A 15,704-nucleotide genomic window follows, 5' to 3' on the forward strand; every position below is an offset into this window, starting at 1 on the left:
GGCCAAAATACTATTTCCCAAGCCTACAAGAGAGATATTAACTAAAATCAGTAAAAATTTTTTTGCGTAAACGTTTTTAAACAAGTATATAGTAATTTTATTTTTATAAGTAAATTTTTTTATAACTCTAAAAATATCCTTTAGCTTATTATATTATTTTCAACTATTCTGTGTGTAGGATGTCAAGGGTCATTCAGGGTGTGTGAATGAGTGCAAAGTGCGTGGGTATGTACGGGTGCGTACAGAGATATTATTATATTATTATATTATTATATTATAAAAAATATAATAATATAATAAATATATATATATTAAATATTAATATTTAATATAATATATATAAATAATAATAATTTTTAAATATATATTATATATATTATATTTTTTAAATATTATATTATATTATAATATAATATTTAATATATATATATAAATAAGACACAGTGCAAGGGTGCGCACACCCTCGCACTCTCACTGTGTCTTTTATATATATATATATATATATATATATTTATTTATTATATTTTTTAAATATTATATTATTTAATATATATATATAAGGGTGTGTATGCACCCTACACGCACTCACGTCTTCCGCACACATTCACACACCCACGTACTTTGTACCCACTTCGTACGCACCCACACACTCTGTGCTCACCCACGCACTCTGTACTCACCCACGTACTTTGTACGCACTCATACACTATGTACGACCCTTTACATCCCACACAAGGAATTGTTAAAAATAACGTAATAAGCCAAAGGATTTTTTTGGAGTTACAAAAAAATTTGTTTATAAAAGTTAAACTATTGTACGTTTGTCTAAAAACGTTTACGCGAACAAAATTTTGCCGATTTTAATTAATATCTTCCTACAAGAAATTGTTTTAATAACAATTAAGAAATTTAAGTATAATAGATTATAAATTTAAAATTTTTTTTGATAATATTTTAAAATTAAAAATTGTATTTATTGAGGGTTTGATTAGAATGGTTTGAATAAAATTTATTTTTTATGTTGACAAATTCCCTGCTCTTCAATTTTAAAAAATCAAATTTTTATTTGACTTTTTTTATAAGTAAAAAGTTAAAAAAGTTATTTTGCATAATTTTTTTTTTATATACATATATTTTTTCTTTTCTTCTCATTTTTATTTTTTTCTTATTTTTTATTTTTTTCTATTTTTCAAATGTTTTATGAGGCTAACAAATTCTGAAAATGTTCGGGTGTTAATGAAATTTTAAAGGGTTTTGGAAATTTAACAAATTTTAAGAATGTTTTTAATATTTTAAAATTCAATATACCGTTGAGTAATTTCAAAAATAATAATTATACCTCAAAAAAATAAACTGTAATGCTTTAAACCAGTAAAAATATATTAGTAATATAATATTTATATTAAGTGTTTATGATATTTTTGTAATTTCAATAAAAAATAAATATTATCATTTCTAAAAAAAATCGAAGAAATTCTTAAACGAAAGTAGATGACGTATGAGAATTTGTCATTTTATTATATCTTAAGTAGGACTTTGACCATTAATTAATAAAATAAAAGAAATTGTGATTAATATTTTCTCAATCAATGTTTGGGATACAAAAACTATGGAGTGCATGAATCACACATTTTTATCCAAAACCTAATTTCATTAATGAAAACTAAGTTTTAACACAGGTACATATAAAATGTGTAATTACTAAGATTGTAACTCGAGTCGAATTGCTTACAATTTGGGCTTAACTTATGTTGAATTGAGTTTGATTTGACTAATGTTGAGTCAACATAAAATGGGTTGTTAAATGAGCTCACCAGCACCTGACGTTGTCCAAGCAAAACAAGTAATACCCTAAAAGTTTTAAATATTACATTTACATTCTTAAATTTTTATTTTTTAACTTTAAATATATAAGATAATTGATAAATATATAAGTTATCTAATTTTAAGTTTTATTTAAAAATTAAAGGATATATATTTAAATCAAACTCAAGTTAATCAATTATATCTCAAGCTCGAGTGATGTTTCAAGATAATTGTGTAAGACATGTATATGGTCTCTATCTAAACATATATATACTAAATATGTAAGATAGAAACCAAAACAAAAATTTGCGGAATATTAAACACTAACCTTCGGTCATTGCTTGACGCTTTGATGAAAAATAATCCTTTGAAAATTGCTTGTAAGCTTTCGTTTTCTAGGTGATTTCTTTTTCACACATAATGGTGTATGTGTTTTTTCAGAAAAAGCTCACCTAGAGACCCTTTTTACAACCTTAAATAAGTATTCTTCCATCAAGAATGCAGCGACAATGTGTGGAATTATAGACCACATTTTATAACTCTCTTTTAGTTAATATATGACTGTTACAATATTCTAAATTCAAAAGAGAAAACCATCAAATTGAACCAAACTTAAATCAAATACAAAACATTTGGATTAAGATATCTTCTTAAAAGAGTAAATACCTCAATTGGAGATTTGTTGGGACTAATCTATACCTTAATAAAGTGATCAAAAAAGTAGTAGTGGCAAAGAGAGTTGCTTGAATTGAGAAACCAAGACTAGAGGTATGTATTAAAAGAGAGATCGAAGACAAAGAAATGAAGAAAAGGATCATGTGAGAGTGAAATAAAACTAGAACATTAATAGGTTTGTGATCTTCGTTAAGATAGAACGAGGGTTTTGACTTCTTTTGTTTTTATTTTTGTTTTTTTGTCTTTTCTCTTCTTGTTTGTGGTGTTGGGGTTCTCATTGTGCTAGTTCAATAGTTAACACTGTCCGAAATAATGGAACAAAGAACTCTTTGTCATCAAGGCCCCATGAACTTATTGGGCCATCCAAATCAAGTTAGGTTAGGCTTGAAAGTTAGATCAATTCAATTTGATTTTGTTTAATTCAAATTCGAATCTAATTTGAGTTAAAAAGTTCAACTTATCATAAAACTGAACCAAATTCAAGTTAAAGACAATTTAATGTGGTTTGACTCACAACTTAGGTAAATAGCTTAATTTAGTTTGAATTTAGTTTATGATTCAATTCAAATTATATTAAGTAATTATTAAAACAATAATATCATTTTGTAAATAAGTCGTAAATATAAACTACGAATTCAAATAATAAATTTAAGCTATAAACTCAACCAAACTCAAACCAATCTTGAGTTAAATCATTTTTATTTTAGTCAAATTTGAATCACTCTTAAATTTGACTTAATAAACATGAATCGAATTCAAATTAACTAATTTTTTATTGAAATCAAATTAAAATTAAGTTATTTTTTATTCATATCAAATTTAAATAAAAAAAATTTAAACTTAATTCAATTCGTATTACCCTCACTTTTCAATAGCGGCCGAAAGGCAATCTCTGCCCCAAATTTAACAAACAGCCGTTCAATAGAAGTTGGATGTCCTTTTCGGTTGAAAACTCTTGATTGAGAAACTCCAAAAAATGGTGATTGCCACCGAAAGGAAAAAAGGTTTTTTCATTGGGCTGATTTGGTCTGTATCTTTCTACTTCTTTCTAATTTTTACTTTACCAGAATTTTTTGAATATGTGACAGGTTTACAGGAAAATAAAATTGATTGTTCATATCTTTGTTAGATTTTAAGTGAAAACAAAAAAGGCTGGATGAAAAAATGTTTTAAAGCCAAAACATAGGTGGAAAAAAGTTAAATCATTAGGGGTGGATTTGAGTCAAAGTTACAATAAAAGTAAATTTCAGCTTGTTTGAATATGTATATAATTGTGTTATGGAGTTGATAGTGAGATAAATAGTAATAATGGTGGAATAAATCGTATCATCAAAAAATAATGATTTTATCTTCATCAAAGATGAAAATGGTCAGGAGAGGACATAATGATAACTGAGAGGGAGATCATCAACGGTTAGGAAGTTGTTATTTATCAGAGAAGAGATTGAAACCTTACGAGAGAATTTGTTATTTTTCAAACCTTCGATAGGGAGATGGGAAAAAATTATTATATTTTTAAATTTAGAGAGAAATGTGATAAATTTTTATTTTTTAAAAATTTTTGTTAAATAATGATTTTATCTTTGATAGTAACTCAAAAAATTAATAAATAGATGAATATTTAAGTTTTTTAAAGTTCATGAGTGAAAACTTGATAAAACACTAATATTTGGGTGGGAATAAGTCCTTTGGCAACAAATAAAAACAATAAGTGTTTTATTTTAGATTTGTTGGAACTACAATTTTTTCCCATCAATAAAATTATGTATTCATATTTTTTTATATAATTTATCTATACAGATGATGTGTTATTATATAGTTAAATGATTTTAAATTAAAGATAAAATAATACACAATCACATAATAACATATTTATAAACTTAAATTATGTATAAAAAATATATACATACAATATTACTCTCTTATAATAATATTATAAGAAATAGTTTTCTTGCTAATATTTTTATTAGGGTTTGAGTGTTTATTTTGATAAATTATATGTAAAGTTATGTTTATTTAATAGGCCAGGTGTAAAATGTGAGTCAATTTTCTGAATTTTTTTTGTAATTTATCCGGGTTTCCAAACACGTCACACTTCCACTAGAATCAAGGCAATCCCAAATTTGTTTGCCTTAGGCAACAAGTTTTTTCTATCGAACAACTCGTAGGAGGGGGTGAGAAAGACCCTTACTCCACGTTAGGGATGATAATTTGGATTCGATTTTAAGGATTTTGACTCTCTCTGACCCTAACGGGGAGAGAATTCCTCGATAAAAATAAGAAAAGAGACAGGGATGAGGATGAAAAAAATCCCTGTAATCGGAGACGGGTCGGGGACGGGGATACATGTGTCCCCGCCTCGCCCCTCCCCACCCCACCCCACCCCACCCCCTAAACCTAATATATTAATATAATAATTTCTAAACTATTAAGTTTTAGAAATTTTTACATTATAATTTATTAAAACTATAACTTTAATTTTACTAATTTTTGAATTATCAATTATTAGTTTTTACTAATTTCTAAACTATTAATCTAATATATTAAAAAAACCCCAGAATCACATTATCGTAAAATGCAAATGCACAAAATTAATTTTATTTCAATTTCAAAACTTAGTTAGTCAATCCACTATGTTTTACACACAAAAAATAATAAATTATAAACTTGATAAAATTAATTGAAGTGAATGAAAAGTGTTAAATTTAATGTTATTATAAAATTACCCTAAATCACATACATGAAGAGCTACTAATGAAGAGATTGATTATTGCATATTGTTAGATTTTATGAAAACTTTATATTTGAACTAAAATAACAAAGAATATTTTGTAGCTCTTGTAGCAAGTGATATTTTAGGAAAATATGATTTATTTTATTTATTGAAATATATAAAAAAAATTAAAATTTATATTTATGGGTATGAGGAGGAGATTTTTTTCCGCGGAGACAGGATGGGGATGGGGAGGAGATTTTTTCCCGCGGGGACAGGGAAAAAATTTTCCTTCACAGAGAGGAGATGAAAATTATTTTTTATCCCCGCAACTAGAACGGGGTGAAGACGAGGATTGATATCCCCTCCCCTCCCCACCCCATTGTCATTCCTACTCCACATCCCATTTAGTGTCTCAGTATCGGCCGGCCCTATCAGACAACATCTACCTACACAAACAAACAAACTCGATAAAAAAAAAAAAAAAAACCAATGTGGTGAATAAATTTGATATTTTGGTATTGCATATTTAATAATTAAAACCGAAAGGGCAAGTGAATGAGGGTATGATGGTAATTTGAGGCTAAATGTAATAATTGCGAAAAATTTTATTCTGACCGCAAGATGATTCGGTTGCCGGCTTTTGGTCAAGGTCAACGGCAGCTATTCATTATTTTATTATACTTTTTTAGTCTAATGCAATAAATAGGGATGAAAGTATCTTATCTTCAAATAAAAACCCACTGAAAATGGTATAATTTCATAGGAAAAAGAGCTCACAAAACAAAACCACTAAAAAGCGAAAATGAAAAGAGGGTTTGGAACACGGAATAATAAAAAGGAAGGAAAAAAAAAAAACATAGGGGGAGCCCCAGGTGTTAATTGGGATTTGGGGGGATCCATCCTTTTGAGACAGGTGAAAAGGGGATTGTGGTGTATGGACCATCTTCATCTTTACTTTATTCTCCCATTTTTCACTAGCACTGAATCAATACAAATAATTATATAATATATTTGGCAGATTTAGATAAACCTTATATTGATAAAATAAAATTAAAAAAAAAAATTATATACATATTTTATAACGCCTAAAAATAAACTGATTGTATAGTCAATAAACCCCTCCAACTATGTTTTAGATTGTAAAATTTAAAAATAAACTCATAATAAGTTACATGTTTAAACTAAACAATATCTTGATAATAAACTAATCTATTCGATCAAAGATGTTTTATGATATATATAATTGTTTGTCCTCTAATATCGATTACTTTGGTAAGTTTGCTAACATAATCAACATTCAAGTATTTTATGTCTCATATATAACTTATTGATGGTATCTAAATTGAAGGTAAACCAGTGCATCTTCTCCTTCAATCCTTAATTATAGACATATGGGCACTTTCATCTTGCACAGAATTAAGAAGACAAATTTAGAAATCACTTTTTCACAACACATTAATAATTTCTCTCTGCAACAAAACAATATGGTTGCAAAGACAAATAACACCATCCTACAACTTCATACAGTTTTTCATTAAACAAGCTTACATTTATCAAATCAGAGGCTAGTGATGCTCCCCTTTCACTTGTCCTTCTCCCTACTAATGCCCACAGGACACCCATTTTCCCAAAGATAACACAAAAACTTCTTCCTTTGTGCCACTAGTGCACATCAAAAAATAGTTTTAACCATATGCAATATAATTTCCATCTATGGAAGACTTTGGCACCAAAACTTCCCAATACATCCCTATTGTCTTTATGACACTCAGTAACATAAAGCTAGAATCATGAAACCTTGAGCTGACTACAAATGGAAGATTGGTTTCTGTATCATCCTTACTGAACGGCCTGAGTAGCACCCAAAAATTGAAAAGAACTAGGGGAGGATCTCTTTGCAGTTGACCGTCTGATAAATTTGCTTGCTCAATTTTTCCCTACAACTATCATTAAGGAAAAAGGATAGGAGACGGATCTCTTTTCAACTTTCCTTCTGATAAATCTAACTTTTTCATCTTTTCTTCGCACCAAGACAACTGCTCTTTGGTGATCCTCACCATTCTGAGAACCCTTGACATGATTTTAACGTCTATGAGGCCAAACAGCAGCTGAATATCTTCCCATGTTTGAGGCCAGGACTTCTTTTTAAAGCCCTTACTCTTTTTACGCAGTTCCTTCAGCTTCATCTTTTTCTGCAGCATGGGGGATCAGTTGTCAGAAGCTCATAAAGACTTATGAACACAGTTTCTTCAAAGAACATGGGTGTAGCAATTGATTTTAGCATTAGATAATTAAAGGTTTCCAATATTGAGGCAAATAGTACACAACAAAGAAGATTCAATAAATCATTTGAAAACTTTACTGAAAAAATTATCTGATAGCATTCATGTATTGAATGGGGTGTAATAGCAGTCTCAGAGTTGCCTCAATAAAGAACCTATGCATCCCTAGGAAAAAAACAAGTTCTACAAAGATATTATGCCTAATAATTGCCATGAAAACTCGTAGCAATGTTCTAGATGTTCTTCAATAATTTTATTCAGTTAGAATTCATTTTCGATACGGTATAAATCACTGAGATGTTGCATCAAGCAAAATAATAGATAACCAGTTTGTTCAAAATCCATGAATACACAAAAAATCGCAAGGGAAACACCATGAAGGGTATACACAAACTTTTGCTGTCAAATCTTAGATAAATAGCATGACAAGTAACGATACCAAGTAACCAACGATATGGTTCACATAGAGAACTCAAAATGTCTCAGTGAATAAGCTAGAATATCCTGTTTTGAGTACCTAAGAAGGCCTCTTGATAAAACAAGTCAGATAAAAATGCATAAAACTTGTGCTATTTTTGACAAGAATGGAGGGCATCACAAAGCCTTACCTTTTCAAGAGAAGATTGAACTTGATGAACAGGGGATGCAATTTGGCTCTGATTTCCAAACAGGTTAAGAACACCTGACTTTGTCTTGTCCATCTTTAGGAACAGGTACATAGTCATGATCGAACTCTCAATAATCTTGATAAGATCAGAAGCAAGGACCGCGAAATTGGATTCTTCTTCCTCGGTCTCTTTCTCTTTTTGGGCTGAACCTGAATGAATAAAGCAAATTATTCATTACAGCACAAGCGCAACACAACAGCACAACGCAACTTCAAGTAACTTTCATCCAATAAAAAGCAATCTACAATATAGTCATCTGGCAGAGCAAGTAAATTGAGTTCAATATGTAAACAGAAACAACATGCAATATGGAGAATGAAATTCCTCAATCAATAATGTAGATTGAAGAAATTTACCTTTTATAATTGGAACTTGAAGCAGTTTTGGTAAAACATTCCTGGTACGAGCATAAATTTCAGGCCTAAGACCTTGTTCAAAAGGCTCATTTTCCATAAACCTTTGTAATAACACCTGGAACTGTTGAATCTGCTGAGCACTGTGGTTGAAACATGTGGGATTTTCGAGTTGGCATGAGATCTTTTGACAGAGTTGAGTGTATTGGCAGTGAAGTGCCTCCCAAGTTAAGCACAATTGAGCTACATACGCAGTTTCAAGATCCTGATAAGGATCGTTAGTTGGCTGCTGTGGATGCTCTGCTTCTTCTTCAGGTTCTTCAATCTTTTTTAGAGAAAGACAGCGAAATGGAGATGGAACCTTTTTTGACACAGATTTTGGAGATGGAGTTGAAGGAATTCGAGGCCCTACAGTAAAATAAAACCTCTTATTTTAATTAGACCAGATAGAATGCAGGAATCAACAATAAGTCATAAATTTTGCTACAATAAAACAAACAGCAAAACAAGAAAAATTGAGACCATGCGTCACAAAGCTGAAGAAAATTGCCAGAGTTCATGAAACCCATGGTACATCTCAGCCAGGTTTTCCCTTGGGATGAAAAATAAGAAAGAAAGGGGAGAATATGTAAGCCTCAATAATCCTATAGACAACTTTCCTATCTTGAATGTTGTGTTATCTTAGGAAATAGCAAGCATCAGAAAAGCAATGAACCTATAATAGACTTTCCGATGACCTTATTTCTGAATTTCGTATCAAGTAAAGTAAAGCTGCTAAGACAATTAAACGCATTCTGCTCTCCTTAAAAACAGCTTCAGCTTACAAAGAATAAGATATTTTTCCTACAAAAAGTCAAGTAATGAGGTACCAAACACCAATGTATAATAAAGCAATGTCCCCAACAATTCAGCTCTTAATGGATCCATTTTCAGGTCTGCCTCTTTAACAAGATTGTAGCATGATCAGGCTTCAAGGCTCAGGCACAAATCAACTCCAAAGTGGACTGTTTTCAACAACATAATAATCGGTTGTGCCATTACATTGTGAGTTCATCTCTTAGCTGATATAGAAAATTCTCACAACGCAAAGTCCTTCCAAATTAATGTAAAACAAACAAAATGCATATTGAATCAGGACAATCAATCAAGAAACTCCATCATCCACATAGTTTAAAATACAAATTAAAATTTTCTACAAATGTCAAACAAAATGTAGCACTCTTTGATCATCGCAGACACCAATCATAATAAAATAAAAGTTATTATTCACCAAATCAAGATTTAAAAAAACAAAGCCAATAGTTACCAGCTACATTGAGCTGCTGCACAATCATCCGATCAAAGAACAGCATTCGCTCGGTATACTTATCATAAACAGCATCAAATCCACCCCACCATTGCCTACCCTCTGCCTCCACATCTCTCCACTCACGGTAGCTCATCTCGCCACCCTCCTCTTCCTCATCATCCTCCTCTTCCGGACACGACTCCTCTTCTGGAATCAGCACCATGAAACTATTCCTTTTGAGCTCTTTCAGCCTCCTTTTCACCTCATTAGTTATAAAATCATCATCATCATCCTCATACTCATAACTTGAGTCGGTTTTAGGTGATTTATTCAAATCATCACCACCCACATTCTCATTTTTGGGTTCCTCAGATTGTGGAACAGACTTGTCTTCCAAATCATTTTCTGGGTCTCGTTTGTGAGCTTTCCTAAACTTTCTAACTTTCAACAAATCCATGTTGAATAAACTGATTTTTCCCTTCCAGATGAACTTCTAACTCAGCATACTAGATCTAGAATCTTTCTTCAGTATCATACTTTCAAGAATCCAGCGTCTCCCTTCAAAACACGAAAGCCAGTTCGTGACCAAAGCACATGATTCCAATTCCAAGCTCATACAGAACAACTTGATTAAGATCTTCAAGTTAGAAAGCTCATCAGAAATCAGTTTATAAATCCTTATAAGTTCCTTAAGCAGGAATCTGATACGCCATTCCTAGAAGAACACAGCAGAAGACCTCAAAGTTGAAAACTTTACACTGTAAAGCTTTGATCAGCTTCAAGTTACAACAAACTCTAACTTTATTTCACCTCAAAAGTTCAACGAAACTCTCGAGAAGATAAAGAACCCACAAAAGCCTCACAAGAGTTGCTTACCACAACATCACACACCTAGAAAGACAGCATTTTGATCAACATTACACCAAACCCACCTCAAAAAACGCCTCTCTCAAAGATTTTACCACAACCCAGAAACAGAAATCCCCCAAAAATAAAAGAAAAACAGTACAAAACCTAGAAGATTACTAGACTGAAGAAGATCACAAAACCCCAAAAAAGCGAAAAAAGAGGATGGAGTGAGTAATGTGGGTGGGTGGATTAGTGTGCAACAGTCAAGCATAGGGAAGAATGAAAACGTTACAGAGGGAAAGCAATAAATAGTTGGATTTGAAGAAAGAAAATTAAAAAAACATTGATTACCAATTTTGAGAAAAGTGTGGGAGGGAGGGAGATTGTTAATAAATATAGTTAGAGATTTGGCTTAACATAAATCTGCAACTGTGCGCGAGTGTGCATCGTACAGAGAATATTGTCAGAACGGAGCATTCATTCACTCTCAGGTAAAGCCGCGCAAATTAGGCTTTTTGATTTATGATTCAATGGAATTACTTTGTTGCCCTTCCCCTTTATCAAATTGACTCTCAACTATTTACAAGGAAATTGACTCTTCTAGTTATTGTTTCCAAATTAAAAAAAGATTTTAAATTAAATAATTGTATTTATAGAATTGTTCACATAAATAATTATTCATTATCATTTTAATAAACTCAAATTTCTCTAAAAAGGCATTTACTTACAATTTGTCAAACTCAGCAATAAAAATTCAAAGGACAAAATGGTCTCCCGCCCACTCGATGACCAGTTGCTCTAGTTCAATTTTTAAAAATAAAAATAAAATAAGGTTATTTTTGTATTTACAGTTCCATTCATGTGATCTTTCCATAAACAAAAAATTGTCGGTGATTTCTTGGTTTTTTCATTTATTTTTATTGAATGAAATCTCAATAATTTGAAACATGTTTACTTTAGATATTATAATTAATAATAATAATAATAATAATAATAATAGCATGTTTTCATTCATGCCTATTATAAAAAGGTAAAAGGTGAATGTTCATTGGTCAATGCCAATAATATTTTCGAACAATTATTTATAGGTCAGTTTGAGTCATACTTACTGATGTTGTAAAGGCAGTTTAATTACCCATAAATAAAGATTATTTGAATAACAAAAATAAAAACCACTCTTATTTTAAATATTAAAATATTATAAATTTTTTTTAATTTTATTATAATTTTATTCTTATATATTAATTTTTTAAAATAAAAATAAACGTATTTTTAATTAATATAAAAAATTTTAAAATAATTATATCTAATAATATTTAAATAAAATAATAGATAATTTTCTGATTTTAATATTCGAATATTACCTAAATCAAAACTCCCAAAATGATAGTTTTATATAGATATGCTAGTTTTATATGCACACAAAATTAAATACATTATTTTATACTTCAATAATCACGTAATAATATATCTTAATATGATTAAATATAATTTTATATCTAATTGTATATATAAAACTAAGTAATCATAGTTTTACTTAGTTTTATATATACCCCATTAAATGCTTCATCCCATACTTAATATATTCTTATTATTTTGTGCAATACTATACGTACCCGTTTTAGATACACAAATATATATATACTTATATATGTCATTACATGATTAAATATTATTTTATCATTAATTTAAGATCACTCAATTATATAATGACATATATAAGCACGTACATATTTGTATACCCAAAATAGATATATATATAGTTTTATGGTTTTATTTTAGCTGGTAACTTGAGAGAAAGTAGGCTACTGCCCTTTGAATCCATACTACTAAAAGCTTTCAGAAGCGAAAAACAGAAAACATAAAGTTGTATAGGTATCTACATCAGACAGTTTCACAATTGACTGGATTAGTCATCCTCTGGTGGATCTAAATCCTTGACTTTCACATCTGCATCTTCTCCATACTGGATGCAGTTGTCGATTTGGTTCAATACATACCGTATACTGTAAAAGAAAAGAAGCCAATACTATTCATTATTTGTATAAAAAAATAAAAACAAAACCGCTCAAGTTCATCTCTATTTTCAGATATAAATAATCATCATCTATCTATTGCAGATTATATCTTCTCACAAAAATGTTATCAAAATCATCCAAATTCTAGAGAAGAACTTTTCAACATTGAGGGCCACACATATTGTTCCAGAGATAGACATTACCTGCTCTGCTTCCTCAAGTCAAGTGGCACAAAACTAACCATGCTATACTCATCCACCTAATATAACAAAAATCATATGAGTCAAGCGTGGTTAGTTTTGAAGAGATAAGCTATTATAAGAATATACAAAGTAAAATTCAAACTATCAAAGTCTCTCCTATTGGTTTAGTGATTGAATTCATGAAAAATAAATTCATGAAAATTCATCTGAAAAACAAAAGAGAATAGATATTGCATTCTTTCTTACTTACAAGTTCAATTAGAGCTTTATTTAGCTTTGCAAACTGGGGAGCCATCCGTTGATTCAACTCTGACAACAAAACGTGAGATTCTGGATTCAAGTAGCTAAGTGCAGAAAAAATAGGTTAAAATACAGAAACACACACACACAAAAAAAAAAACAAAGAATTAGAACTAAATAATGTAAAGGACAGCACAGTTTAAGCAGCCTACTTTTCAATTTCTCTTTTGTTTGTGACAAGATCCATTTTAGAGAGGATATTGACATGGGGTAATTCAAGTTGGACCATTGCAGAAAGAGATGCCATGCACCCACTTATGAACTTGGTGACATCTGTGATGAACTGAAAAGGTAAAATAGCAAACTCTAAGCAGGATGCAAAGACAAAAACTACTATAAGAGAGTGGGAAGATGGAGAACTAATACAAACCTGTGAATCAAGCAAGTACACTGCACAGACATTAAAATTCTTACGCTTCAAATGCTCCACAAAGTTCCGAAGCATCGGCACATGTGAGAAAAGTTCTATCTGGCCTATTAATTATTTTACAGTGATAGAAAGTCAAAAAAAGAGATTTTCCATGAGAAGAGACACAAATACAATAATTGCAAGACTTAATACTCTCACCACTTGCATCATAGTCACACAGATAAAACTCCAAAAATCATGGTCAGAATGTTGTGATTATAATTGCGGACTGAACTGTAATAAAATCTGAATTTGAATTGACTGAACTGAATTTTTTACAATCAAGAACCTAATATCTCTGGTGCTCAGCTACGAGAGTACCGGTGCTTCACCTCCAGCAATATGGAAAGAGTGCTAAATTAAAAATTAACATTAAATTGCACAAAAAAAAGGTTTAAAAAAAATCATAAGGCAGTTGAGGGTTCTCCATATTCTAGCACCATCAAAGAATACCGCTAAGACAAGCCTAGTTCTCAATCAGAGTTAGTTGGCAGTTAGGGTATTATATACCTTAGCTTGAGTTTCAAGTAATCAAGGTTACAAAAAAGAAACACCTACCTTATTCTTTTCTCCCACCATCTAATTTCAACAATGGCAAAAACATATGGAAATGCAGGCACACTCTGAGAAGAAGTAGATACCTGGACAATCAAAAACTAGATAGTCATCCTCCCTATAATGCTCCAGTTCTTCTTCCAACCAATCATCTAGATTGTCTTCCAAGTGTCTATGCATGGACATTAAGGGCACTCTTTCCAAAATAAAAATATACAATGAAAATAAATTCTTCATATACTTAAATGAATATTATTTCTCTTTTTAACCTTTAGGGGATAATACTGTAAATAGAGCCCATAGCAACTTGTAAGACTCATACAAGAATTAAGCCATAAAAATTCAAAGGTTAAAGTCCATAACCACAATCAGCGATCCAATAGCAACTACAAAAGAGGAAATAGAGGATACACTAAAGACATAGAAACAATAATAAAAAGGATACTCCATGCAGTATAACAAACCACCATTGGGACCCAATCCAAGCTCCTCCATAACATCATCCAGTGAAATAAGTTCTCTAATATCTGCAAGAAAAAAAAATAAATCACTTTGAAACTAAAGAGGTAAATCACTTCATCAAACTTACCAAATAATCAGGCAATATCAATGCTAAACTTACCCATAGCTACAGGATAGTCAAAATTTTCTGCAGCAGGATCAAGATTCACAATATGTATTGACCGCTGCATATTCTCGCAGTATCGATACAAACTTGAGCAGTAAGTTGACTGTTATGATAAGAAGCACAAATATTCATGAAGTGTATAACCCACCATGTATACAGTAATTCATTGCATAAATGAGCAACATACTAACGCGCCCTCACCCAACTGTTCTCACTCACCTTTCCACTGCCAGCAGGGCCAATAACTAGTTGTGCATAGCCCATGGTAGCTTCTGAAACTGCTTCAAAGACCCTAAATAAACTGAGAAAACTGAATATATAGACAAATAGATAGATAACACGTGAGTACCACAATGCTAAATTACGCAAGTTAATAGGTTACAATAACCCACATGGTTACACGTACAACTTCATATTTGTAACATTCAAAATTGAATTAATAACAAAATATCAGTTGCAACACAATTGTCATATTTGCAAAATTTACCATCAAATTAGCAGTATTATTTCAGTGTCGCTCACCAATTGCCAAACTGGTATAACGATTTTCACCTTTTAACTGTCAATAATGCCCCTACCTTCAATATACCTTCATATTCTTGAAATGGGATTTTCATTCAAATTTTTACTAACACCAAAAATTCATACCCAAGAAAATAAGACCCAGTCAACAATATCATACCTATAAATCATTTTAAAATTATAGAAATATGATCTTCACTACAGAGAATCGACATGATTTAACTTAAAAAGAAAAAAAAAAGGACTATTTTTTGACTGACCGGAATTATGCGCCTCTGCGCTGGCAAGAGAGTTCAAGAAACTTCTCTCGATAGCGACACCGAAAGTTTTGAGTAAGCTCTTTAAGTACAGAGAAAGTTTGATTTTGGGGGTTTAGGGTTTGATGCTTTTATGTTTTGGGCAGCCGGTTGATGTTAATGAAATGCTTTTATG

General features: G+C 30.8%; 2 protein-coding genes across 4 annotated transcripts; both read right to left on the bottom strand.

Moving 5' to 3' along the window:
- Window positions 1-6,613: 6,613 nt before the first annotated feature.
- LOC123218404 lies at window positions 6,614-11,095 on the bottom strand. Its single transcript, XM_044639857.1, has 4 exons — window positions 9,807-11,095; window positions 8,504-8,908; window positions 8,088-8,296; window positions 6,614-7,389 (listed from the first exon to the last, which is right to left on the bottom strand). Exons 1-4 carry the CDS (start codon window positions 10,243-10,245, stop codon window positions 7,147-7,149), a joined length of 1,296 nt encoding a protein of 431 aa, XP_044495792.1. The 5' UTR covers window positions 10,246-11,095; the 3' UTR covers window positions 6,614-7,146.
- Window positions 11,096-12,427: 1,332 nt separating this feature from the next.
- Window positions 12,428-15,696, bottom strand: LOC123218068 (GPN-loop GTPase 3). 3 transcript variants are annotated; one of them, XM_044639276.1, is made up of 10 exons: window positions 15,533-15,696; window positions 14,970-15,028; window positions 14,745-14,853; window positions 14,568-14,649; window positions 14,209-14,294; window positions 13,529-13,632; window positions 13,311-13,441; window positions 13,109-13,202; window positions 12,859-12,914; window positions 12,428-12,643 (listed from the first exon to the last, which is right to left on the bottom strand). In XM_044639276.1, exons 2-10 carry the CDS (start codon window positions 15,012-15,014, stop codon window positions 12,547-12,549), a joined length of 804 nt encoding a protein of 267 aa, XP_044495211.1. In that variant the 5' UTR covers window positions 15,015-15,028; window positions 15,533-15,696; the 3' UTR covers window positions 12,428-12,546. The 3 variants fall into 3 exon arrangements, with proteins under 3 accessions (XP_044495211.1, XP_044495210.1, XP_044495209.1); XM_044639275.1 differs by having other exon boundaries at window positions 14,970-15,042; XM_044639274.1 differs by having other exon boundaries at window positions 14,970-15,060.
- Window positions 15,697-15,704: the final 8 nt, after the last annotated feature.

The sequence above is a fragment of the Mangifera indica genome, chromosome 6 (assembly GCF_011075055.1).
Source record: "Mangifera indica cultivar Alphonso chromosome 6, CATAS_Mindica_2.1, whole genome shotgun sequence".
Taxonomy (NCBI): domain Eukaryota; kingdom Viridiplantae; phylum Streptophyta; class Magnoliopsida; order Sapindales; family Anacardiaceae; genus Mangifera; species Mangifera indica.

What these genes read in the sequence shown, in the direction of transcription:
- LOC123218404 (XM_044639857.1), bottom strand. Translation starts at nt 10,245, where the DNA reads ATGGATTTGTTGAAAGTTAGAAAGTTTAGGAAAGCTCACAAACGAGAC. An exon ending in TCAAGTTCCAATTATAAAAG is followed by an intron (nt 8,297 to 8,503) that starts GTAAATTTCTTC and finishes TTATTCATTCAG; the next exon opens with GTTCAGCCCAAAAAGAGAAA. An exon ending in TTCAATCTTCTCTTGAAAAG is followed by an intron (nt 7,390 to 8,087) that starts GTAAGGCTTTGT and finishes CCCATGCTGCAG; the next exon opens with AAAAAGATGAAGCTGAAGGA.
- LOC123218068 (XM_044639276.1), bottom strand. Translation starts at nt 15,014, where the DNA reads ATGGGCTATGCACAACTAGTTATTGGCCCTGCTGGCAGTGGAAAG. An exon ending in ATAAAGCTCTAATTGAACTT is followed by an intron (nt 12,915 to 13,108) that starts GTAAGTAAGAAA and finishes TTGTTATATTAG; the next exon opens with GTGGATGAGTATAGCATGGT. An exon ending in GACTTGAGGAAGCAGAGCAG is followed by an intron (nt 12,644 to 12,858) that starts GTAATGTCTATC and finishes TTTCTTTTACAG; the next exon opens with TATACGGTATGTATTGAACC.